General features: G+C 34.9%; 1 protein-coding gene across 3 annotated transcripts in view; it reads left to right on the top strand.

Moving 5' to 3' along the window:
- The window catches only part of LOC306863618 (partitioning defective 3 homolog), a 463,239-nt gene that overhangs the window by 36,337 nt on the left and 399,002 nt on the right, over window positions 1–27,900 (top strand). For all 3 annotated transcript variants that reach the window (XM_079407066.1, XM_079407065.1, XM_079407067.1), the window contains exon 2: window positions 16,344–16,445. In XM_079407066.1, coding sequence (XP_079263192.1) covers window positions 16,344–16,445 — 102 coding nt within the window. The remainder of the gene's footprint in view (window positions 1–16,343; window positions 16,446–27,900) is intronic.

Genomic DNA, 27,900 nt, shown 5'->3' with positions numbered 1-27,900 from the left:
TGTTATTTTTTACACACCATCATGTTTCAAACCATCATGTTGTGTAACATTTGATTGACATTTCTTCTGTGAAACATAAAAGACAGAGTGGCAGAGTGTTTGCTGGATTGTTTTCATTTATTTATTTGATTGTTTTCATTTATGTATATATTTATTTATTTGGCAGAATATATCTTGATCTACTTTTGTTGTATGGGAAAGAGCAGCTTGGACATTCAACATGTTTGACAGAAAAAAAGTAGATAATACTGTTGGATAAAATGACAAAAATCTGTGCATTATGAAAAATAAAATGAAAATAAATAAAGATAAAAATATATATATTATTTTTAAATGTAATATTTTGTAAATTTGATAAAATATTTTGATAAAATTTAATTTGATAATATTTTTAATTTAATGTTTAATATGTATAATTTTAATTTAATGTTATGTTTAATATATATATATATAGTAATTTTTTATAATCAAGCTATTATAATTTAAAAGTTATCATTTAAAAATAAAATTATAAATTTAAAAGTAATATATTGGTCAGAGCACATATTTCTAAATTATACTTCAATAAAACACAAGCATATTAATTTTTCTAAATATTAAAGAACAAAAAATATGCTTCACAACAACAATGTAAAGCACACACTTAAAGGTTTATACATTTTTTATCAGTTTTTTTCCTTGTATTGTGTATTTATTTGTAAAACGAGTCTCTGATTTGCATATGATTCGTAGTAATTCATTATGAGTCTCTTGAACATAGACAGTGATGCTGGAAAACAACAAACCCTGGCTTTAGCAACGAAAAGCTTCTCTTTATATAATGTTACACACTTATTCTTGACTAGGCATTTCATTACCAAACCTTAAAAGAATCAATTTAGTGAACCCAGCCCAAGCTAAACCACTATTCTCTGGAAAGAGAGGCATGTTTTCTAGATAAATAAATGATGTCATTGCTGAAAGTCAAGTAACAGGGTTGGGATGAGAGAAGAAAAACAAACCTGATGTATATATACGGGTGAAAGAAAGTAAGATACAGTGCGAACACATAACACATCAGTTATGATTAAGGCCTCGTCTGTGGCCACGGTTTACGGTAAATGTAGCGGTAATTAACCGCAGACTGCTTTTTCCATTCTAATCTGCTCCACGCAGAGCGTTTTAATGTCTCAGCACCTCAGACCTTCTAATGATTTCTACACACATAGCATTAGCACAGTTTACCGTTTGTCTGAGTTTGCATCGTGCCATATGTCCACTTCCTGGTTGCGTTCCATTTGCAGTGTTTTGTGATACCGACACGCAGCCTTATGTTTCACTTGGCGTCGTCTGAGCCTCCATCTGGCATGCATAACTCGTGGTTATGAAATAATAAACAATGCACTGAGAGATAGTGCTGACTGCTGCATGTTGAAGCCGTGTGGTGGTGCAGGACCTGTTTCTTGAACGTGCCAAATCTTGAATCTCCTACGCTGAAGCCCTGATGTAGAATTTGCTAAACTGATGTTTAGTCTGCCGTTTGGTTGGTCGACTGCCATATCCAGTAGCCAACATTTCAATCGAGCAATCACAGCCAAGATTAATGGTTTGTTTGCACCAATTTTTGCACTGAAACAATCATACTTGTGTGTGAAGCAGGGGAAGATGATTTGTGTTTGGGTGCTCTTCAAACACAGGCACTTGTGTACCAGAGATTAATGATTATTCCAATTATAATTATATATTTATTTAAATTAATTAATTAAATTTAATAAATGTAATGATGTACATATCTGTATGAATTATTAATATAATATAATTTTTTTACTTTTTAAAAAAGCCTATTATGTATATTATTATTATTTTATTGGCTATCCCAAACACACTTTGTCCCCATAAAATATGAAAATGTATCTAGAAATAATAATTGCTAAAAAAAAAAAATCATCTAAAAAGATGATCTAAAAAGAGTAAAATAATTAAATGTTTATGTATAATTTTACATAATTTATAAAAATATATATTTTTTACTACTTTAAAGCTTTTTTATTTTTAAAGCTGTGATGATGATGATTATTATTATTATTTTAATGATTGTTCCAAACCCAAAGTTTCTTTTTTTCCTAAAATATGAAAATTCATCAAAAAATATTAAAACTGAACAAATAGTAAAATAATAATAATAATATATATTGGCTTTTATTTTATTGATTGCCCCAAATTTGGAAAATTAATTGAAAAATGTTTATAATTATATCATAGACCATTTAAATATGATATATTACATGTTTTTTAATGGAGTCTTTTCCAATCATGAAGCAATTTTGTTAAGTTATTAGAAAAGTGGGAAAGTATTGTTTAATTGTATTGTCGCTTCGGATAAAAGTGTCTACTGAATGACTAAATGTAAATGTAATTGTGTCTATTTAGGATTCTAGCCTAGCCTTACTAAAATTAACCATGGTTTTATTATAGTAAAAAACATTAACCATTTTTATTTTTTTACTACAAATACCATGGTTAAACTATGGTTAGTTTAGCAAAACCATGAGTAATTTGTGGTTACCATGGTTTATCTGCAATAACCATGTTTTTTTAATACAACCATGGTTAATTAATTAAGGGTATATTAATTTGTAGCTATGGAATTAGCCAGAATTAGCTATGAAATTCGCAGTCACCAATTTTTTAAAAACATATTTTTCTACCTCAGCATGAATGGTGACATGGTGAAAATTACATTTGTTGGTCTAGAAATTGATTGCTTTGATAAAAAATAAAATAAATACTGTGATGTGTGCGTTCCAGCTGTCATAAATTGAAGAGTAAAAGTTAAACGAGTGTTTTAAGAAGGTTTATTAAAGTTTACATGGCCAAAGATGCCCCCAATGGATAAATCCACCATATTAACAATATAGTTAGTTGCTAATGCATTGTTAGGATGCCGTTTAAATATGTATATTCTGCAAAGCATTAAGAGGTGCGTGACTCTTTTCGTGGGCTTGTGCTAATTCTAGGGTTAAATTGGTGAGCTGTTCACTCGTCAGCTGTGGGTTCACAGCTTTGCAACATGATGCAGAGAATCCCTCCCTACTTCCTGAATGGGCCGCTGACTCCACACAGGCTGTAATGACTTTTCCCCAGTCATGCTGTCTGGTCTTTGTTACGTTAGCCCACCCCGTCTTAGCTGTTGTGCGGTTACAGTACAGCCAATGAATGGAGCTCCCACTGTTAAAGACTGCTGTGAAACACAGATCTCGGTGCTGCTGGAAGGGAAGCTGGCCGACTACCCACCGTACAGAACTAGCAAAGTTAATATTAGCAGACAAAGCTAAATAAACATGGCAGAACACATTAATTAGGTTTCTTGACTGCACACTCCTGGAAGGATGCCATGTAATGTCTGCATGGCCCAATTAGAGTTCACAAACTATGCCTTAATTTCACTTTGTGTTGGGCAGTGGTGTTTGTCTAGCTGCTTTGAATTGTTTTGTTTTTGTTTTAATATTTTGTTTTGTTTGGTGTTTTTCTTCCTCCTTGTTTGTTGTTGTTTTTGCTTTGCTTTGTTTATTTTTTCTTTGATCTGTTTGGTGTTGTCTTTGTATTTTTTGTTTTGTTTGGTGTTATTTTTGTTTTTTTTCGTATATTTTGTTTTTTTTCTTTGTTTTGTTTGCTGTTTTTTATTTTGTTCTTTTTGTTGTGTGTTTTTGTTTTAGTTTGTTATGCTTTTTTATTTTGTTTAGTGCTTTGTTTGGTGTTGTTTTTGCTGTTTTCTTTTTAGGTTTGCTTAGGTTTGTTTTTTTCGTTGTATTATTTTTTTAAGCTCACTGTAGTAAAAGGTTGGGGCTGTACAGATATTTATTTTTGTATCATAGATATCCTTAATTCTGGTTGTGTACTTTTGCTGGAACTTAAAAAAATAGCACATTTGTACATGAGATACAAAAACTGCATTGTCTATTGTCATTTTATTCAAATTTCGAACAAGTGTTGTGTTACACATACCCTCTTCTACTGTTCAGCCTCCTCTGCTCTTTCATGCACACATTTACTTACTTGCACATATGCTATCTAAATGAGGACAACATGTAGACTTATGTTGTTATTATATAAACATTGAAATGTCCTTATCTTTGCTGTTTAAATTTGTCATAACTACAACTCTAAAGCTATAATAACTTAAAAGAAAAGAGAAAATATATGACATATTTTATTAACTTTTGAATTTATGAAAGTCCTCTAATTCCCCTAAAAGCAGATTTGTCTCTATAAGTAAGAACACAGCAGATGAATATGGCTGATTTCAGTTGTGATTTCCTGACCTTCACAGCTGTGCTCTTTTTCTCCCTACATTTCTTTAGGATGGCACTCGGTCACCTCTCTTTGTCTTTCCTATCTTTTTCCTGGACCCCCTCTAAAACGCTTCATATGCACACAGTGACCCTCACCCCAATCCATTCTTCATTTAGACCACAGACAGAAACCTCTCATCTCTAATGCTTTTAATTGCTTTGATTACGTATTATTATAGGCTCATTCAATTGGATCCTTATGTGATTTTAAGTATTCATTGCTTGGCTGATTATCTCAGGATCCTGTCTACATGCATGTGGCCTGTTCCAGGTCTCTTTGTGCTTCACGCATGACATCACACATTACACAACCACTTCTCTCGGGACAAAAAAAAAAAATCCAGTCCAAACCCACTGCTGAAAATACAGCAGTATTTAACATAGCTAACATAGTAACATAGTAATAACATAGCTGATGACCAACTCATGTTTGGATGCTGGTTTAACCCTGAAGGAGGTGCAATACCAAGAGAAAGCTATTAGTTACCATTCACATTAATTTGAATTAATTCATTAATATTCATTAACAATATTAACATTAATTAATTCAACATGAACCCTTATAAGGCCATTTTTACATTACATGGTTCAAGTGACCCAATTCAGATTTCTTCCTATGTGGCACAGATTGGATATCACACACTAACGTGTAAGCAGGAAAGAGCACATGGATTTCAATATTCTCAGATCGATTTCAGGCCGCATTCATATGTGGAAATAAGTCTGATATGAATCGGATATGTGAATCTGTGTCTGACAGATCAGATATTTTCCTGTCAATGCAAGTCGTACATTATTAGAAAAGTGCCAGTGGCGATTGACGTTGACTCAGGTGGACTTTTTTATTTTTTAGTGTTGCCAAGTCTGCAGTTTTACATTGTTTTTACATTGTTGCCATGGGTAGTTTTTTAGCCCACAGTTTAAAGTGATCTCCAGCCCCCGCTGTTTTGATGAAGGTGGACCCCTGCTGGAGGGGGAACAAAATGCGGAAAAACATGATCTGGCTAATTTTGGGCTGGTTTTGAATAGCAGTTGGGCTGGTTTTGTTTCGCAGACCTGGCAACCTGTCAGTACATCTACCCTGGCTTGTTTTGCTAAGTGTGTACTGTATAGTGTAAATGCAGATATTGGATATGTGTAACTTGTGGTGAAGTTGCAAGCTGGTCATCAGAAAAAATTGAATATAGTCAACAAATCAGAATTGGGCATCAAGAACTGCGGTGTTAAATTTGGTATCTGCCATGGTTGCCATGCGTGGTCAGTTCTGCAACCAGGTTGGTTTGAGCCAATCACCTGAGGTGTAAATGTCATGTGACTTATAACTTGCGAGATGCAGAAAAGTGATGTCATGGCAATGCTAATTGGCTGATTTCAGCTCAATAATGTGAACATTAATAAACCATTAAACCGTTCTTAGCTTAGCAAGAGTTTTTTGGTCGATCAGCTTCACCAGAAAGACCATTTTGGTTAGTGAATAGCATGGCTATGCATGACAAGCAACAAACCAACACTAACCAGCTTGTAAATATTAGAGAGTTCACTGAAATGAGCAAAAAAAATGTTATTACAATGAAGGTCACCTCAGGACTCCCGTTACCTGTTCCTGTTATTTCAGAGATTAACTTGTAATATATTGAAGCTTGTGTCATGGCAGATACTTCATCGTGGTGTTTGCAGTGGCTCAGAGGTTTTGGATCCGGTGTCTTCGTCTCTGAGCCAGTACAGCTAGCGTGATGTTGGCTTGTGCCCCGCGAGAGCCTTTGCCAAACACTTTGTAGGCTGAGGCTAAGACCCAAAGCTTACCTCAATCGCTTTCCTCCCCTCTTCATTCTTTTCTCATAAACTTCGAGTCAAATTGCCATTTCCCTCTCCTTCATCTTTCCTTGTGTCCTCTATGAACTCTTCTGTTAAACGAAGCCCAGTTTCATGAGGTCAGTGACTGGGGTTTATTGTTTTTTTATGGGCCTTGTCACAATATGATGAATCCGGTTTGAACAAATTCAACAGAAATGGAGAGTGTCTGGGTGTTTGAGTGTTTCAGAGGATCGACGGTGTGATTCAGTCGTGTTGGTTGAATAATAATAATGACAGACATCTGTTGTGCTGCCTTCTCTTGTGTAAGTGAATGGGCCTTATCAGAATACTGTGTTCCAGCCTACTTGTACTTGTTGGAAATCTTTTCTTCAAACTCCTCTGCATGTTTTGTCAGGGTGCGTTCCATTCGACCGTAAGTGCCCTACGAAGTGCGCTCTTCATTATGTATTCTGCCATCTGTACATGAGTACATGTTCTTCACTGGAAGTGGAGGCAGAAAGAAGTTTGAATAAGATAAAGCTAGAGAAAAGTTAAGACTCGTTGAGTTTGAATATTCCTGTGTGGTTTGCACATGGTTGCTCACGGGTATGAAGTGCGCAAGATGAGAATTGCAGATAATTCTCATCCTCTTTTCAGACAGTTTGAGCTCTTGAAGTCAGGTAGACGTTATAGAGTTCCACTAGTCAATAAAAACATGTTTAAGAGGCCCTTTATCCCAAATGCAATTAAAATAATTAATTCAGAAAGTGTTTAATCAGACAGTATGTAAGGCATGTACTGTATCTTTCTATCCTCTTTTACGTAATATATGTAACGTGATTAACGAGTGTGTTTTTATTTTACAATGTTGTTATTCATTTTGTTGTGCTGGTGAGCCAAAGACATTTTTCCACATAGGTGGACAATAAAGTTATACAATCCAATACAATACAATTAAAATGCAACAATTGTGATTAAATAAGACAAAAGCATTTATTTTCAAATTAACTTATGCAGCAGACATTTATCACTAAGGTTAGTGCTTTAAAAAGGAGTTTTCAAGCATCAAAACAATAATGTTTAATGTGGGATTATTTATATATTTTTGAACATTTAAGTGTGTCCTATTTAATTTTATGTTTGTTATTTATTTGTTTTTCAAGCAAAACAATAATGGCTATAATACTTTTTTTGACCATAATTTACAGAAAAAAGTAATTCATTGTAACAATAGTTCAGATACACCAAAAAAAACTAAATTTGTGTTAGGATATTTAGAACAAGAAACATTAAATGACATTAAAAGACTGTATTTAAGGTTGTAGTTCAGCTCCCAAAAATGAAATAATTGTCATTTTAAATCTTTACCAATGTTTGCCACTATCCTTCTTTTACCCAATTGTCAGCAAGACATTTTTAATCATTTAAAATATAATATAATTGAGAATGACAACTTCTTTTATATATTTTAATAAATACATGTCAGAATAAGTATGTTATTTCATTTTTACATAAATATATGTTACGCTGAATGACAATGGAACATTATTTCACCCAGATTTTGACATTTTATTTTCAAAAGTTATTGGAAACATTAAAATAGACAGTGTACTTGTATTTAATATGCTTTCTGTGTATATAAAATCACTTTTGTAAATTGAATTGGATGCAGACACCAAAATGGGATGCCTCATCTTTGACCCACATCTTTCCATGCATTGAAAATACATAAAAGTTTGTTTTTAATTTGACTTAACCCAGGTCGCCTCCAATTTGGAATAGAACTTGTATGATTATTCTCAGTGAAGTTGATCAATCTCTACTGACTTTTCAAGTCAGATCTCTGACCTCAAGAAATAATTGAGCAATGACAGCTTTTGAAGGCCACACTGTTCTCCTAAATCTCTCTATTGAGTTCATCTATGGCAGGACGTCGAGTGCTGTTTACCCATGAATCTAGAGTCAGAATGGCATCTCATTCTACAGTAAGCAGCGGGCGAGTCTCGACACGGCAGCCGGGCCTTAGGGAACACAGAGGTGTCCGCCTTCTTTACGGTGAAGTCTGCATCATATCTGTCCCTTCAGACCTGCGTCTTTATTAAAGTGTCTTCCGCCCTGTGAAAGCCAAGGTTGTCTCGGTGCCAGCGTTGTCACTTAATCATGCTGGTGTACACATGTGCTCTCAGACATGTCGTTACATGCATGATTATTGGCTGTTAATGAGTGCTAGGCCTCTGGAAGCAAATGCCTATCAACGCTTTTTGAAGTTTTGATGAGAGCGTTTCAGAGTCGAGCTCTGTGTGTCATGTTGTCACAGTGGTGGTGATAGATTTAAAGGTAAACCGAATCTAAACAAACATGACTTTCATGGTTGCACAACCACACAATGTTCTCTTAGCTCCAGCTCCAAAAAGTGCACTGATGATGTGACAGTCACCAAGACCATCACCACACGTGCAAACCAGAAGCCATGGATGACAGCAGAGGTTCGTGGGCTGCTAAAGACCAGAGATGAAGCATTCAGATCAGGAGATAAAGCAGCCATCAAAACAGCAAGAGCCAATCTATCCTGTGGCATTAAAAATGCAAAACGGTTATATGCTCAAAAAATCAACAATCACTTAAGTGATTTATAACTTGACTTGAACTTTATTATTAGGGTGGAAACAATAATAGTAATTATATTTGTTAAATAATAATTAATAACATCAATTGTGGTTAATAGGACTTAATTTGTATGAAGTAGAACGTGGAATTACACAGTTTTTTGACCCATAGGAATCACTTTATTGGTGTAAACGACTTGTCTGGTTGATTCCAGTTATTTAAATGTTTCTTGTGATTTCGTGATAGTTCATTTTGCTACCAAATGGAGCATGTTTAGGTCAACTGACAGTTTTTAGAGTTAACAAGTAATTATGAGTAATTTTGGTGGTTATGAATAATGATTTAGATTGCTTTGCTTTGGTGGCCAACTATCCGAATTCAGACAAACCAGCGGTCATACAAGTTCAACAACTAGGAAAGCAAAAATTCCCAGGAAGTGTGCGGATCTCGGTGTCTTTGAACTAGTGTTGCTTTCGTCAACGAAAATTATGACTAAGTATCGTCGTCAACGAACCTTTATCACGTGACGAAAACAAGACGAGACGCAACATAAATGCTGGTCATGTGACAATGACGATAATTAAATATATAATGCAATATTGTTGACGAATAAAAACGAGACTAAATGTGTTTTGCAAATTAAAAAATATGCTAAAATGTCTCTTAATTTTCGTTGACCAAAACGAGACAAAACGAAACTAAATGTTATAACGTTATTTTGTCTCGTTTAGTCGCGTTATTATTATTATTTTGCAGTATTTCTGTTTCCTGTGTCTCACTTCTGGGGCTGCATCAGGTCACTTCCTCAAGCCGCACTCGAGGCATTATTTAGAAGATGACAACATGTTAACGTGTTTGGTTGGTAAAATAAATGTTGTAAATTCAAATCAGAGCGTCTTCCTTGTCTGGCATGGATGTATTCTTAAGTCTATACGGTAACAATAATATAATAAGATAACCTTGTTTGAAATGGGTTTGGCTAAAAGAAAATGTTGGTTTCGTCTGTACTACTACCGCAGTGGTGGGCCGTCAGGGAAGCAGGGCCTTCTCTGCTGGACCTATAAAAAACTAAATTGTGTGAAAAATGTTTTTATTGATTATTTAGGTATCATTTTCATTTGTGTAATGTCCACTAAATTGCCTATGATTCGTTTAGTTGAGGTTGAACTGGAATATCGTACATAAAAAAAATCAGAGGCCAGCTCTACAGATAGTGCTACCCTTTTGTTGAAAGACGTCACATCTGATTTGTTACAAGCATTAGTGACAGAATCATCAGCCAATCAAATTTTGACGTTCAATGACAGCCTGCCCTCTGGGTCCAGCTACGTGCCCAGTGCTACCCCCAGCGTTAGACCGTTCCTTTAATCAGGGATTTCTAACGTACGAACATGAAAGTAAACAAAAAGAAAATGACAGCTGTAGTCATCGGCGCCTACACCAGATCTGGTTGCCGATCTACTAAAATCGACTTTTTCAAGGCGCTCTTTTGCAGACAAAAGAGAATAACTGAGAAAGGAAGACCTACACCCAAAGTGAATTCGCTAACAAAGGCCAGCAAAGGTTTTATGCGCCATTTCAATGATTGCAACTATGAGTGCTATCAGTGGCTAACAGCTAGCACCGAGCACAAGTTATTTTGTTGGCTGTGTTTACTTTTAAATACAAGTAAAGGGGCATGGAAGGACAGACCCATGGACTTTATTATTTGATGAGTATTGTATCATGCACATTGTTATGGAGGTGTATGTGGTGCGTTGATAATACTGTGGTGTGGTGTGTGGATGTCCAGGATTTGTACAGTTTTGCTGCTTTGGGCACGTCGTCATTTTAGAGTGACATGAATGTGCATAGTGACCCATGTATTGGTGGATTACTTTTACTGACCATGTAGGGAAATTAACTCTGCATTTAACCCACCCCAATCTAGCCTACTATTAAAATAGTTGATCAGCCATCATTGTTTGTTGAGAGTCTGTGTGTGGCATAATATGTGCATTATATGCATATAGCTGCGTTAGCTGTAACAGAGATGTGTAAGATGTGTACATGTAGTTTCCAGTTGCTTACTGAAGGCCCTGACTAAAACCCCACGGTATGCCACTGCTACTAAGTACTTATACTATATTGACTGGGTTAAATGGAATTACTAAAAAGAGACTAAAATGCAATTGTCATGGACTAAAACTAGACAAAAATAGTCATGGATAATTCTGACTAAAATAAGACTAAAATGCTCTGACTTTTAGTTGACTGAAACTTGACTAGAAGAGTGACAAAAACTAATAAAAACTAAAATGACAGCTTCACACAAAGACTAGACTAAATCTAAAATTAAAACAGGCTGCCAAAAACAACACTACTTTGAATTTTATTCATGCCGTTTTCTATGGAAGATTGTGGCGGAAGCCACTGAATGAAAAATAAAAAAGGTAATTCTGACTTTTTATCTCGAAATTCAGACTTTATTTCTTGCAGCTGGAATTGCGAGAGGAAAAGTCTGAATTATGAAAAAAAAAATAATAATTGCAATTATTATTATTTTTTTTATTCTGTGGCGGAAACAAGATTTATACCCTCCACCCCCCACAAACAAACAAACAAGCAAACAATAAATAAATAAATCTTATTTCCTTGGGAGAATTTACAGAAAATACCAATATGCATAGAATAGTTTTGATGTGCATGTTCATTTTCAACTATTTTTTCGTCATAAATACGATTACATAATAATGATGGATGCCTGTGAACAATAACAGATCAGGTGCACAAATAGCGTGCTTGTCTTTCTCAAAGAATAAGAACAAGTGTCATCTTGTACTCAATCAGTTTACAGATGTCTTGTGTAGTAAAGATCAAGATCAATGCTCCTGGAGAAAATGATGTAATGTGACTAATCAGGAAAACAAAGTACTTGTTGATGCACATTTACTTTTACTCAAGATATAAAGTGGGCTACGTGAGATCATGATAATGTGTTTATTTGCCATTGTTGTTTTTTTTATGTTTTTTTTCATTACAAATGACAAATTGCTGAATTAAAAAAATGAAAATGAAATATTTATTTTTTGGTCAAAATTTAAAAATATATTTCTGAAATATTTATTTAAATTTCTATGTTTTTTTTTTTTTTTTAAATAGGCTATTTGTTTCTTTTAATTACTTTGTTAATTTTAACATGGGAAAAAAAAGACTTTTGAACCCCACTGTAGATATTTATTACATTTTCCCAGCTCATCAAACATGCAGTTTTGAAAAAAAGGTATATTTTACTAGCAGGCTATATTTACACGTTTCCCCGGGATAAAGCGTCTCTCTTGCATGGCTCTTGCCTCGGGTGTGCTCCTCACAATAGGTCTTTGATACAGTAGGTGCTTTACAGCCATCGATAGTGTCATGACATGTTGCCCAATCGCCCTGATTGTGCAAAGATAAAGCTTGTGGTTTGGTTCTGGAATGATTTGTAAAGTCCTGTGCTTTGTTGAGGCAAAATGCTTTCATTGAGCGTTCATCTCTATTGTGTCATTCACTTCCTTGGTGAAAAGGTTCGAGAATGCTGCGGCTGTCTGTGGGTATCTTCAGAACTTACGATTGCTTAAAGCTCATCTGCACCTGAAATAAAAAATGAAATCATTGGGACGGCGCTTATGAAAAGAGCAATATTTGAACAAGCTCTGCAGCTGGTTGTGGACATTGGTTCTTTTTCGTTTTTTGATTCACTCTTTCCTCCCCTTGAATGGAGATGGATGAGGTCCGAGCTGCTCTTAGTTGGTTTAGTTGAAGTCTGGATTTGTTCGCTGTTGTGATTCAGACCTGGCTGTATTGCTTCATCGAGTTATAAATGATGTGCTGACAAAGGCGTGCCTGTCTGCTCTGATCTCACACCATCCTGGAATGTTATCTCCATCCATCTTCACGTCTCTGACCTCCTCTTGGGACACGTGAGCGGCTGATAATAGATGCGTTTACAGTGGACAAAGAAATCAGTGTGTGTCAGTGAAGAGGAATGTTACTTATATAAGTGTTATATTAATAATTATTACGTTTGCATTCTCAGAATGGAGCTTTAAGCGTGGCTCGCAGATCATCATATCTCTTTATCATATTTCTTACACTAGCTTCACCTGTCACTGAAACGTGGAGATTTCAGACCCATTGTTCTTTTGCTCCTCATATTTTCCTTTTGGTGGTGTTAATTTTGGCAAGAGTGGTTAAACAACAGTGTCCAAGAGAAAGAGAAACATGTAATGACATTTTACGCTCTTTGTCTTGTCATAAAAAGCTCTTGACCACCAGTCATTATGAGTATCTACATCTCCCTCTCTTTTATTCCCCACAGCATGTTTCTGCACAAACCACATGGCTTGGTAGTTTTTTAGATGTTTATAATATTTTAACAAACCTGCTTCACTTCTTTCTGTATTAGAATTATTAAAAAAAAATACATATGCCAAGAAATTCATTGTTTTAATGAGACTTAGTATGTTTTACTCTAGTTTGATGGTTGTCAATTGTTAATTTTGGACCACAAGTGTCAGTAAATTAATTGAAAGTAAATGAAAGTAATGCATGCTAATTGTAATGCATTACTTTTAAAGGAAACATGATATTGTCATTCATGCATTCAAATGTATGTTTTATCAGCGTGTGTTTTTCCTGAGAATTGAAGCCGTGTTGGTGGTGCCACGTCTACTAGTTGAGTTACATGAGCTACAAACAATAGTGTTACTTGTAACCCCTTTATTGTAACAAGTTACAAAGTTACTTAAATGCATTGGTGTCCCTGTCTACTCTGATCACACATCATTCTGGAATGTTATCTCCATCCACCTTCACATCTCTGGCGCGCCATCCTCCTCTTGGGATACATGAGCGGCTAATAATAGATGCATGCTAACTGTAACTCATTACTTAAAAATAAAACATGTAATATTTATTTATTTGGCAGACACTTCTATCCAAAATGACTTATAGTACGTTTTATCAGCATGTGTGTTTCCCAGGATTTGAACCAATATCACTGGTATTGGTTGTGCCATGCTTTAACAGTAAATCTATGTAAAACTAAATAAAATTGTTACTTGTAACCCCCTCCTTGTAACAGATTACTTAAATGCATTGACGTCCCTTTCTACTTTGGTCTCACACCACCCTGAAATGTTTTCTGCATCCATCATCATGTCTCTGGTATTGTAACCTACTCTTTTGCCATGAGTGATTGGTAATAAATGCATGCTAGCTGTAACACATTAGCTCAAAAAACACTGTTACATTTATTCATTTGGCAGAAACTATTATCTAAATTGCACACCTAAATTGACTTTAAGGTGTGCATTTTATCAGCATGAGTGTCCAGGGATCTGTACCCATGTCTACCAGTTAACTAAATGACAATAGTGTTACTTGTAACCTCCCTCTGTTGTAACACATTACCTAAATGCATTAGGATCCCTTTCTACTGAAATCTGACATCATTCTGTAATGTTTTCTTCATCATCATCACGTCTCAGACACACCAACCTCCTCTTTTGACACGAGCGGCTGATAATAGATATATGCTAACTGTAACACATTACCTCAAAACACATTTGTTCAACTAACAGAATCTTCTAAAGCAACTTAAATGTGTAAGTACTGTATTATTAGCATGTGTGTTTTCCAGAATTTGAACCCATGTCATTGGCCTTGGTGGTGCCACGCTCTACCAGTTGAGTTACAAAAAGTGTTACTTGTAACTTCTTTTTTGCAACCCATTAAAGCATAACTTAAATGCATTATATCCAACACTGCTGTAATGTTCTTGTGTAGTATTGATAGTGTATTGACAGTCATCAGCATGTTTTAAGTTGGCAGGTTTGTGTGTGATCATGACACACTTCACTGTCCTGCAGCTAAGGCCAGATGTGTCGTCTCTGTCTCTCTCCTGCTTCAGTTATTTTCCCTTTGCCCTTCATGCTTTCATTTGCATCCTTTATCTTCAACATCCCTCCCTCGCACTGGAGAGGGACAATGTCTTCTTTTCTCTTTGCACACAGTTCTGTTCTTAAATCAAGCGTGTGAGGCCTGGTCTATCCCTGCAAACCCTCCTTCATCAATAATTATACCCAGACGTCCCTCCGCACTGGACAATTACGCCTTTCCCTCTCATTTCATCTCCATTTCCATCCATCTTTTGGTGATTATCAGGTCCATTGATCCGCATGTTAGTCGCTGGGGTTTTAACGACCCTGGTGAATGTGGGAGTATGAAACGCTGTCCAGCGGCGCATGTCGTCTCGGCAGCAAATTTGTTAAATATTTGCTGAATCTTGTTCTGGGTTTGTGGCCAGAAAATGTCTTCCAGATTAACTCTGTTAAAAGTTGGATGAACTTGTTGACATTTGTTTCAAATAATGTTCCATGAATGAGTTCTCATTTAAATTTAGCAGATGTTTTTTGTGTATGAAATTTTCTTTCAGTTTTTAAATATTGCTATAATATATATATTTTTTAAATGCTGAATTTTTACATTTATCCTTATCGTTCTTTAGGAGAAATACTAGAAAGGGGGGAAATAACATCAGGGATGCACAGTTTTTTGGTACATATTGGTTAATTATCGATATTGAAGCTTTTTTTTCTTAATTTAGCAATATTGGCTGCTGTTAGATATTTGATTGTGCATGCTCGTTTTCACTATTTCGAAATGAATTTTACATTAAAAATACCTATTTATTTGCTTTCTTAATAAATGTTCCTGATCTTATTGTGCACCATTTATCTATGCATCTGTACAAGAAGTTAGTAGTTCCAAGTCTTTGTAATTGATTATCAAAATTTCCTATCGTGCTCTGCATCTAACATGTCTTTTCTTCTTGCCTGATATCACTAGGAACCCCTTCAAACATTTGATGTATACTATAGAGACTCTCCTTGATCCAGTTAGTTCTCTATGGATTAAATCGTGTAGTGCCAAAAATTATTATTTTTTTTTCTGGCAGAATATCCAGTTTTATTTGGACATGCATCAGATTATGTATGAAAAAAGAGATACTGTAGACAGATAGATAGGCACATAAAGCTGGAAATCACTCATTACTCTGGTCAAATGGCCTACATAGACTGGCAGAGACGTGGTCGGCAGAGATTTGCATTCCATCAGTGTGCGACCCCAATTTTCCCCATTTTCATCTTCGTCATGAGTGCTTTGAAGCTCTGCCAGGGTCTGTGGATGCCAAGCTGACTGTGGGTTGCTCAGCTGTGCCCAGTTATGAGATTACAGCGGTTCAGAAGAGCCGAGTTCAGTCAGGACACACAGTCAAGTACAGAGAAATAATACAAATACTGCCTGTTGATGTTATTTGGATGCTCAGACAGTAGCAGTGTGAGATTGATGGCTGTATATCTTTATATTTGTATTGATACTTAGTTAAATAAGCCCTGTATTTCATTCAATACTGTACTAAATATTTCTCAGTCTTGACAGGAACCCTGACAGTTTCTTTACTTTCATCTTTTTTACTAGACAAGATGTTATGGATACTTTTAGGTAGTGATCTACATTTGAATGTCTGTTTGTCAAAATGTGACACAAATTGCCTCATTGTAACTCTGCCGGCCACTTCTCTCTTAGGACCCAGGCTACTGGATACAGGTGAATCGGTTAGAACATGGAGACGGAGGCATTTTGGACCTGGATGACGTGCTGTGTGATGTGGCCGACGACAAAGACAGGGTATGTCATAAGTGTGCATTAATAATTAGGCTACTTTTTAGTGGAGACGCTGATCTCTAATGTGCTCAACCTGAACTTTCATTTCTAGTGTGATGAATAAACCGAAAACAATGCCTAAACCATAAAGATATTTAGACTTTTCTTTTATTTTCTTTTCTTTTTATTTCTTATATAATTGCATGTGCTTTTTGAGTTTGCGCAAGTATATTTTTGTCTATAAGCCCGATTTGACTTGACAGGTGCATAACTGGTATTTTGGTGGCTTATTGAATGTGTCTTGCTCATGTCTGTTTACGTTTTGACATCAAAATCCCCCCAGAACACAAAATCAACAATTATTTTAAATAACAAGAGTGAGTGTTCATGATGAAGGTAGATATAAAGGTATTCCACGTTAATTCCAGATCCGTTTAGCCGAGGGAGGATGACAGAGGAAGAGTGTTATGCACCTCGCTGTTGGGCCTCTGTTTTTCTGACTTTGTTATAGTGGTTATCACATCTGGATGTGTATCGATTTCACGAAGCTTGGGAATGGCCAGGAATGTTGAGTCTGCTATTGTAGTTAAAGTTTACTAGTGATGCATTGAAATGACAACAACCAAAACTATTTGACTGGAAATTAATTTGAGTTTTGCTGAAATCATTGAATGATTTCAATCAATCCTCATTTTGATGAACCAAGATCTTTTTTAGTCTATGCTGTTTTCAAACCTTCACTAAGCATTAGTGCGCCTCTTATCCAATAGTTGCAATAGCCGTTGTGCTTTCTTACTTTTGATATTCTCAAATTCATTCAATATTATAAATGCATTTTTGATGTTCTTTAATGTGTCATGAAAGAATGCGTTTCAAATGCATAAAGATGTCAGTAAAACAGCTTGTAAACAATACACCATGTAAATATATATATTTACCCCAGAAAAGCCATTCAATGTCCATTAACTCGGTAGTTAGCTAGAAGAAATAAGAGGTGCATTCGTCAGGGCAGTGGAATGTGGGAAGTTTACCTCTGCTGGAGTCATTGCTCTTGTGTGACCCTGACTCTCACGGTGAATAATCTCAGTTCCACTTAAGAGATTTGTCCCTCTGGTGTGTTTATAGCTGTAGTTTGTTCATTAGTGTTGCTGCTAATGTTATCAAGCCCTGATAAATTGTGTTTAGCCAGCAAGCTAATTAGCCGTCCGTTCCTGCCGGGCTCTGGTGACATCTCTCTGGCTAGAGCCGCTTTTGTTCCTGGTGGTTTATAATCATCCTCTCGGCATGACCGCAGTTGCTAATCCATGTTAGCTCAATTAGTAAACGGCACGGTCTGGCTGCACTTGCACTGCGTCTGCTCGGTCCAATCCATATTATGAAGCTAATTAGCATTAGCTTTGTAAGTAGCTGTTTGACTTTGAGAGTAGAGGATATTGTTAGGAGAAAAATAACTTTTATACAATGCTGAATACATCACCCCATATGGTCTAGTCTTACAGTGGTGGTGTCAAACGATGATACTATGGTACTGAATGATTAGCATGTTCATATATCATGTAATTGACATGGTATATAGAAGAGTGGACAATAAAATGAATGCAATGATGCATTAAATTGATCAAAAGTGACAAATGTTACAAAAATGTTTTTATTTCGAACAAATGCTGCCTTTGAACTATCCATTTATCAAAATATCCTAAATTATACAATATTATGAAGCAGCATAACTGTTCTAAACATGTTAATAATCAGAAATGTTTGTTGAGCAGTAAATCAGTATATTAGAATGATTTCTGAAGATCATGTGACACTGGAGTAATGATGCTGAAAATACAGATTTGATCACAGAAATAAGTTACATTTTAACATATATCTATATAGAAAGCAGTTATTTTAAATTGTAATAATATTTCACAATATTACAATTCTTAGTGTATTTTTCATCCAAAAATACATATATGTGACCCTGGACCACAAAACCAGTCATTAGGGTCATTTTTTTTAAATTGAGATTTCTACATCATCATAAAGCTGAATAAATAATCTTTCCATTGATGTATGGTTTGTTAGGATAGGATAATATTTGGCTGAGATATTTGAAAATCTGGAATCTGAGGGTGCAAAAAAATCTAAATATTGAGAAAATCACCTTTAAAGTTGTTCAAATGAAATTCTTAGCCATGCATATTACTACTCAAAAATTAAGTTTTGATATATTTACGGTAGGAAATATACAAAATATCTTCATGGAACATGATCTTTACTTAATATCCTAATGATTTTTGGCATAAAAGAAAAATCATCCTGTGCTACTGATGACTGCTTTTGTGCTCCAGGGTCACATATGTAATGTTTTTTTATGCATGTATATGTATATTTATAAAATGGTATATTATGTTTAATTTTATTGTATTTTTTTTATTTTACACATGTTCTATGATAAAACTATGAATTTTGCATCCAAAATGTCATGACCGCTATATGTTTGCAGACAGAAATCAGAATCCGTTGCGCTGTGTTGTTCTTTCTTTGGGTAAATGCTCGGCTGCTGCTCTGCAGTTGTTGAGTCAGGAAAGCGTACAGGTTTGTGTGTCTTGAGAGCTGCTGCTCATCTTGGGAGTGCTGAGCTTTTTATTCGCGGGTGCCATGGAAACATCAGGAGTCAATCAGTCAGACGTCTGCATCTGTGGCCCTGCTGTGTGCGATTCCTCCGAGAGCCACGTAACACCTTCCTCCCTCTTCACACCCTCCACATCCTCTCCACACTTTCATCCGCCCGGCTTTGTAAGCATTTTTTTGATTCTGCAGACAACATTTCACTGATACGTGCATTTATTCTTCCATATTGTTAATCTTGCATCATCTCCTTTGTTGTTGTTTTTTATCTCTATTTCTCACTGATTTCCTCTCCTGTACCCGTCTAGATTTTTCCATTCACTGCTTTTGGGTCCTCTGAGGTTTCACAGCGTGCCGTGCTCTTGCTGTCATGCATTTCTGAGGATTAGATTTGAATATTATTTCTGCTATGCATACGGTGTACTTAGATTAAGTAGCTTTGCGTCTTTGTGTGTTTATGTCAGATGTTCAGGCTCGGTGTAGTTATTTGTCTTTGTGTGGTTGAGTGAACAATAAGGCTTTTTTATGTTCTTCTGTGTTAAAGGGGATATTCCAGGTTAGAGACCCCAGTGAGTCGATGTATAGAAAAATAATATAGGAACTAGATTTTCTTTCAAATACGCTATTGAGGCTTCTGGAGTCATTTTTTTGGTAGTTTTGCAGCCAAAATGATCCCATTTCTGGTAATATGATGCTAAAACAAATACAGAGTATAGTGCTCTTAGTTTTTTATTTGAATGTGTTACGGCTGCTTTAGGCACTTAGATGCTCAATTAAATGTATTATTAACCCTGTAAAGCCTGATATATGAAATTATATTCTGAAAAAAAAAAAAATTAAATTAATTAATTAATTAATGGAACAGTTTATTGAACCTTTAGACAAAATCTAAAAAAAAGTGCATATGTTATTTTTGTTTAATATATTTGAATATCATATTTAATATAAATATGCTGTATAGTGAGAATATGGAAGAAAAACAGCTAAATTATGAAATTTGGTGCAGATGCTGATGTTTATATGGACAATAAAGTAAGATGATCATTCTGATAGTTTGTAATGTAAATCAATGAGATTGTGGACTACTTGCATAAAATTATATAAATATCATTTATCACTCTGTCTCCCAATAATATGCCTTAGTAAGGTGATATTCAAATGCATTATAGTTCAAGCATATATTGCAGTATAATACAGTGATGATTGAAAGATGAACAAATAAATGCTCCTCAAAAGCCTGATGATCATATTTAATATTCATATTATGATGTCTGGATAATCAAGTAAACCTAAGTTGCTTCAGTCTATTAAGTGTTTATCTTGAAATGTTATACTAACAATATCAAAGTTATTCTCATGTTTACTTTATACGAATCTCAGATTTCATTACAAAAATGCAGCTAAGCATGAGGTACGATTACACTAAAAGGTCTTTTACTTGCTAGAACAGTATAACTATCAGCTAGACAACAGAGGGCATGTAGTAGATTGAGTGAAATCGCTTTAACAGCAATTTTGATCATGCTGATCGTTCAGCCTAGAGGGCTTAGACATTGTCAAGCATTACAGGGATAAAACATTCACATTTTAAACAGTTCATTAAAATGTTTTCTTCAGCAATTTTAGTGTTTCTAATTTATTTACTGTAAACAAAATAGTGAATTTTAATGTCAGCCATTTATCCTTTTTTGGCCATAACATGAGCTTATTGGTAATCATTTCTAGTTTAAAGTCAGTTTGACGTCAGGGTTCAGTGCCCTAAGTTGCAGTGCTTGTCTCAGGACGTCCCAGTCTGTCGTCTTCATGTGGAAATAGATTTATGCAATCCTCATGGAAGCTGCTTAAGCCCTGAGAGGCTGTTTAGAGCCTGTGAAATATGTGTGCGCTGCTGCGGCTCGCTTTAGGAAGTCTGTGTGTTTATGGACTCGACGGGCTGCCGCTCGCTCATTCATCCTGCAGGGCCTTCGGTTAGTGGCTGGTTCTGGATGGGTGAATGTTTTACCAGGTGTCATCATGTCACCGTAAGCCCCTCCAGACTGTCTGCCCGCATTCCTGCCTGCTCATGCTCTGGCCTTGGACGTCAGATGTGAATTACCATGATGAATATAGTGTAGTTATTATATATAGGGCTGCTGAAAGACCAGCATTAATTTCTGGCTTAGTTTATGCTGGTTAGTATGGAGGACGAGAAATGACTTAAGTATAAATAAATAAATACATGAATGCAGAAATAAATAAATAAATGTAGAAATACATAATTAAACCACCCCACCAACATTTCTGACAGCTGAATAAATAATCTCTCCATAGATGTATGGTTTGTTATGATAGGACAATATTTGTCTGAGATACAACTATTTGAAAATCTGGAATCTGAGGGAGCAAAAAAATCTAAATATTGAGAAAATCTCCTTTAAAGTTGTTCAAATGAAGTTCTTAGCAATGCATATTACTAATCAAAAATTAAGTTTTGGTATATTTACGGTAGGAAATGTACAAAATATCTTCATGGAACATGATCTTTACTTAATATCCTAATGATTTTTGTCATAAAAGAAAAATGTATAATTTTGAGCCATACAGTGTATTGTTGGCTATTGCTACAAATATACCTGTGCTACTCATGACTGCTTTTGTGCTGCAGGGACACATATTAGAATGATTTCTGAAGATCATGTGACACTGAAGACTGGAGTAATGATGCTGAAAATACAGCTGCGCATCACAGAAATAAATTACGGTTTAAAATTAACTAGAAATCAAGTATATTAAATTATAATATTTAAGATTTTTTTGTTTTTGTTTTTAATGCATTTTTGATCAAATAAATACAGCCTTGGTGAGTATTTTTCCCAAAATATATCTTCCTGAAAATAAATATAATCGCTAATGAATGAATGAATGAATGAATGATGCATTTATATAGCGCTTTATTGTGTATCGCTGTACACCCAAAGCGCTTTACAGTCATGTGGGGGTCTCTCCTCAACCACCACCAGTGTGCAGCATCCACCTGGATGATGCGACGGCAGCCACAGCACAACGGCACCAGTGCGCTCACCACACACCAGATACAGGTGGAGAGGAGAGAGAGTCATGATGAAACTCTTAAGGAATCAGAATTGTTGAAATGAACTTGAAAAGTCATAAATCATGATGCACCAACAAGAATCTAACAACAAAAATAACAATAAAAATAAATCAATAAAATACTAAATAAATAATTGTAAAAAATGCTGTATGAATTCCTCCTGTATTTATTTGATTCATATTGATAAACTCATATGGCTCTTTTTGATCTCTCTTTGGTGTGTGTGTGTAGCAGTGCATGCTGTTTGCTGATTACTAATATCCAGTTTTTCTAGTTCTCTAGCTAGTAGCTAGTTTGACTGGTTATGCCTCCATTTTAAAGGACCCTCTGTTCTTGCATGTGTGTTCATTTCCTGTAGCCATCTCTCAACACCATCCCCTGCTCTTCACCGTCACACAAACCGGATCAAATATGTGTCAGGACGTGCTGAAAATTTATACTTGAAACCTTTCAAATGTTCAGCTGAATAATGCATTGTGTTCTTGTTCTTTGAAGAAGCGTCCAAAACACATCCGCACACAATCACAAACACATTATTGTTTCATGCTTTCTGATGCATTTTCATTGTTCAATTTACAGTTTGTCTTTAAGGCCTGAAACTATGCAAATGCACTGATGCAAAAACTTCTGTCATTGGTGGGATTTTGTGTTCTGTCATAATTAAAGGAATAGTTCACCCAAAAAAGACAATTTGCTGAAAATGTCCTCACCCTCAGGCTATCCAAGATGTAGATGAGTTGAGAAATGTGTCATTCCATCACTTGTTCATCACAAGAGCCTCTGCAGTGAATGGGTGCCGTCAGAATGAGAGTCCAAACAGCTGATAAAAACATCACAATAATCAACAAGTAGGCCTAATCCATCAATCAATGTCTTTTGAAGTGAAAAGGTGCATGTTTCCGCGTGTAAGTGGTGCTTGATCTGTGCATATTTCAGGATTTTCACTGGACGAAGCATTATTATGGACTCTTGTTTTAGCTGGAAGCAACTGTGTGAAGCTTAAACGTCTTTATAATGGATTTGTTTCTTACAAACAGATTTTTGCTTAATACATTAACTGATGGACTGGAGTGGTGTGGATTATTGTGATGTTTTTATCAGCTGTTTGGACTCTCATTCTGACGGCACCCATTCACTGCAGAGCATCCATTGCTGAGACACTGATGCAGAGACACATTTCTCCAAACCTGATGAAGAAACACACTCATCCTAATCTTGGATTGGCTGAGGGGGTGAGTACATTTTCAGCTAATTTTCATTTTTGGGTAATCTATTCCTTTAAGTATGTTAAATATGCACAACGAGACTGCACACTTGCAGTTCATTGGTCAAGCATTACAATTTGTGCTTGCATGGTTGTGCAAAGTATGCTGTACTGAAAAATCCATGCTAAGTGTGTATTAGCAGTCTGTCACATGACACATGAACATGTTTTTGTTCATCATGACTTTGTAACTCCGTTCATCTTGAAACAGAAACTTTCTGATGTTCTCCGGCAGGCTGGTTTCTCACTGCTCATCGCTGCTGTAATTGTGTTAAATCAATCAAGCGGCTCTCTGAGCTCAGATGAATGAGAGGTTTAGCAGGGCAGCGCTCTGTGATTTATCAGGAAACCCTCAGCTGGACTGAATGTCATTGAATGGGTCAGAGCTGCACTGCACTAATGTAACCTGTGAGGCTGATGGGAACTGTTAGTCTTTTGACCATCCTGAGATAGAGACTTTGGTTCTTTTTAAGAGTGTAGCACCATTTGCAATCCCGTATATTTTAAAATAAAGAGTCGAGATGAATTCATTTTTTAATAATTAAGGTAATTTTGAAGCTTAATTTATATGCTTATCTTTTTTATATATTCTGTTCTTTTTGTAAATGTTTCTTCTGCTCAGCAAGGCTGCATTTATTCGATCAAGAATACAATAAAACTATAATATTGTGAAATATTATTACAATCTAAAATAATTGTTTTCTATGTGAATATCTGTTAAAATGTCATTTATTTCTGTGATCTGCAGCTGTATTTTCAGCATCATTACTGCAGTCTTCAGTGTCACATGATCTTCAGAAATTATAATAATATTATTATAATATATATAATTATAATATATATACGAATAATATATGATTTACTGCTCAACAAACATTTCTGATTATTATCAATGATGAACACAGTTGCACTGCTTCACAATTTTGTGGAAACTATGACACATTTAATTTTTTTTTCCGGATTCTTTGATGAATAGAAAGTAAAAAAAAACCCTGCATTTGTTTGAAATATAAATATTTTTTACATTATAAATGTTTTTGTCACTTTTAATCAATTTAATGCATCATTGCTAAATAAAAGCATTGATTTCTAAAAATAATTATTTGCAGAACCTCAGAGCATCATAGTATATAGCACTGCAGTCGGATACCGTCGCTGCACAATGGTAATAATACTTTTAAAGCTTCAACTTTCTCAACATCTTCCATTCAAGATGAATTTAGATGTCTGGCTTTTAATGAAAATCCAGTATCTGTCAGTTATTTTCTGAGAGGGATGATTATCAGTCATGATGATTATAATGAGGATAATAATTCCCTGTCATAATTCAGCTCCTCATAACACTGCTATATGTGTGTGTGTGTGTCTCTGTGTGTGGGGGGGGTAAAGTGTGGCTGTGTGCCAGTCCGGTGTCATAAATTTGCTGTGATTTATCACCCGAGATGAGTCACAGTGCTTCAAACATGGGCGTCTGGCCTTGCTTTCCTGGGATCTGTGAGCCAGACGACACACACATGCTCCTTCTGCACATTTGAAGGGAAGCGTCTCTATTATTACTGTTCATATTTAGGGTTACTTTTGTATGGAAGCCTATTTCCACCACAGAATAAAAAACATATAAGGAAATATTCTGACATTTTTTTATAAACTTAAGTCAGAATTGCGAGATAAAAACCTAAAAAACAAAAACATTTCTCCCGCATAGATCTTGCAGTTTTGAGTTCATATCTCACAATTCAGACTTTTTTCCCCCTCCAGAGTTTACAAAAAAAAACATTTTTTTTCTTCCTGTAATTCTGAGTGAACTTCAAGATATTCAAGACATAAACTTGCATTCTGAGAATTAAAAAGAAACTTGGAATGGCAAGAATAAAATGTCAGAATGTCAGAATCTCGCAATTCTTGCTTTTTTCCCCTCAGAATTCTGAATTACATGTTTTTTTCTCCTCACCATGGAATAAAAATACATAAATAAATAAATAAACTCTTAAATTCTTTTTTTTTGGTTTCTTAAAAAAAAAAAAAGTTTAAAAAAAGAAAGATAATTGCGACTTTTTCTCAAAATTAATCTCTGAGTTAACATTTGACAGTTTTGACTTTTTTCATATAATTGTGAGTTTTTACAATTTTGAAGGGAAAAACAGTCCAAAAGTAGTTTTTTTTTTCTTCTCTGAATTGTGAGGAAAAAAGTCAGATTGGTGAGATATAAAGTCACAGTTACCTTTATTTTTAAGCAATAAACTTGGACACTTTTTGTTTTTGCTACAGATATGAATTATACGCTACTTTGGTAACACTTTAGAATACTGTTCCATCATTAATGAATAACTGCACAAGAACACATGAGTAATGCAATATTAGCACTCTAGTAACTAACAAGAAACTCTGATTAATGAATTAGTAAGTAATAGTGTTTAGTCAAATGTGGTAGTTCACTATTAGCTAATCAGTAAATATTATTTTTTCATACCTCCCTAAGAACTACTGTATACAGGTTCATAATTAATATGAATAATACATAATGTATAATTAATTCTAAAGTAAAGGTCATGGTTGCCCACTAGTAATGACTCAAGTATTACTAAATTCTGCAGAAGGAATTACTAATTATTTGTATCAGTATTCTAAAGTGAAGATCTTGATAAGTAATTACTAATAATTATTGAAGTGATTGTAAACTTTTAAGGTTTTTGTAAGGTTTTGTTTAGTAATTAATTTTGCTAGATTTGGTATCTCTTACTGTAAATCATCACTAGTGGGTTACCGTGATCTTCACTTTAGAATATTGATCCAAATAATTAGTCATTTCTTCAGAAGGATGTAGTAACACTTGAGTCATTATTATCCAAAACCTTACATATATCCCAAAAGCTTACAATGACGTCAGTCAATATTAGGGAGTTATGATGCTTTTCACTTTAGATCCTAGTAATTAGTAGTTTCTTCAGAAGAATTTGATCATTCTTCAGTCATTACTAGTGGGTTACCGTCATCTTCATTTTAGAATTAATTATACATTATGCTTAATTCACATTAATTATAAACCTATATACAGTAGTTCTAAGTAGTTCTCCAGGATATATTAAAAAAATAGTAGTTATTGGTTAGCTAATAGTGAACTACCAGTTTCAACTGAGCGCTATTACTCACTAAATTAATAATCAGAGTTTCTTGTTAGGTAATAGTAGTTACTACAATGTTAATGGTGCATTAGTGACTTGCTCCTGTGTAGTTATTCTGAAGTGTTACCGCTGCTTCATATCCGGCAGCTTGTTTAGGGCAGAGCTGTGCTGGAACTTTCTCATCCACATGATTTTGGCAGGTGACTTTTTTTCTTCTCTTTTATAACTTGATGCTGGTCATGCTGTATAATCACCTGTCTGTCTGTCTGTCTGTCTGGTCTTCCACTCGTGTGTTCTTGGAAGGTAATGAAGCGTTTTATGACAGGGACACAGACACGCTTTATCTGTGGCTGGAGTGGGTAAGATTGGATTTCTCACCGGATTGCTTTGTGAAGTGGCCATTATGTGTTGTCTTGGTGATTAGAGAGAGCTGCTTCATGTGATGTGTTTTGTTGAGGATGAATAGAGGCATGATCCGGGCTATAAAACATGTCCCCCTGTATAATAACTATAGATGCCACACACAAACATACATGCATAATCTCTCATGCTGTGAAAGGGCATCGCTATCAGATACATTCAAGGGGAAACTGTGTCGAATGGTTATTTCTCACAAATCTGGACCCTAAGTGAAATACATCAGATGAGAAGTTTTCTGTCTCCTAGTCTCTGTAGTTGGTAGCATGTGATGCACTTATAGTCTCGCTTGTGATTTAGAAATGGAAGTGCTGACCTCTAGTGGTTAGAAACCTTCATGAAAATGTGTAACGTATGCACAAAAATATAAACTCATTTCTGTATGTTTAATACTGTATATAAGAAATCTAAACTAGTTTCTTTGTTCAATCATTTCTGTATTATGTAAATGACATTGATGTATTTAAACCTTTTTAACTATTTATAATATAAATGTACTGCATAAAAATGAAATATTAATGTACTTTTTATAATTTATTGACTAATTTATATTTATTTTAATCAATTATATGTAATATTTATATTCAAGAAGAAATAAAAAGTGTAAGTATAAATAAATATGACAGTATTAATAGTAATAAACTCAATTAGCATCCCCCCCCATGCATTGTTATTAGTTATATATAAAATTATTTAGATGCAAGTAAAAATAAGATGTAAGTGTAAATAAACAAAATAGTAATAAATGTTTACAAGTAAATAAACTAATTTTGCATGTTTATTTCATGCATTGTTATTATAATAATATAATTGCTAATAATATAATATAATAAAATTATCAATATTTTAATCATAATGCACACACACACACACACATATATAATATATATATATTTAATATAAAATTGGCGTTTTGCTAAACATCTTATTTTATTTATTCCCCCCCAAACCAAATGACTTTCTTCACAC

This window comes from Barbus barbus (genome assembly GCF_936440315.1).
Source record: "Barbus barbus genome assembly, chromosome: 44".
NCBI lineage: Eukaryota > Metazoa > Chordata > Actinopteri > Cypriniformes > Cyprinidae > Barbus > Barbus barbus.
Note: the sequence above shows the minus strand (reverse complement) of the source record. Positions and strands in the feature narration are given on the sequence as shown.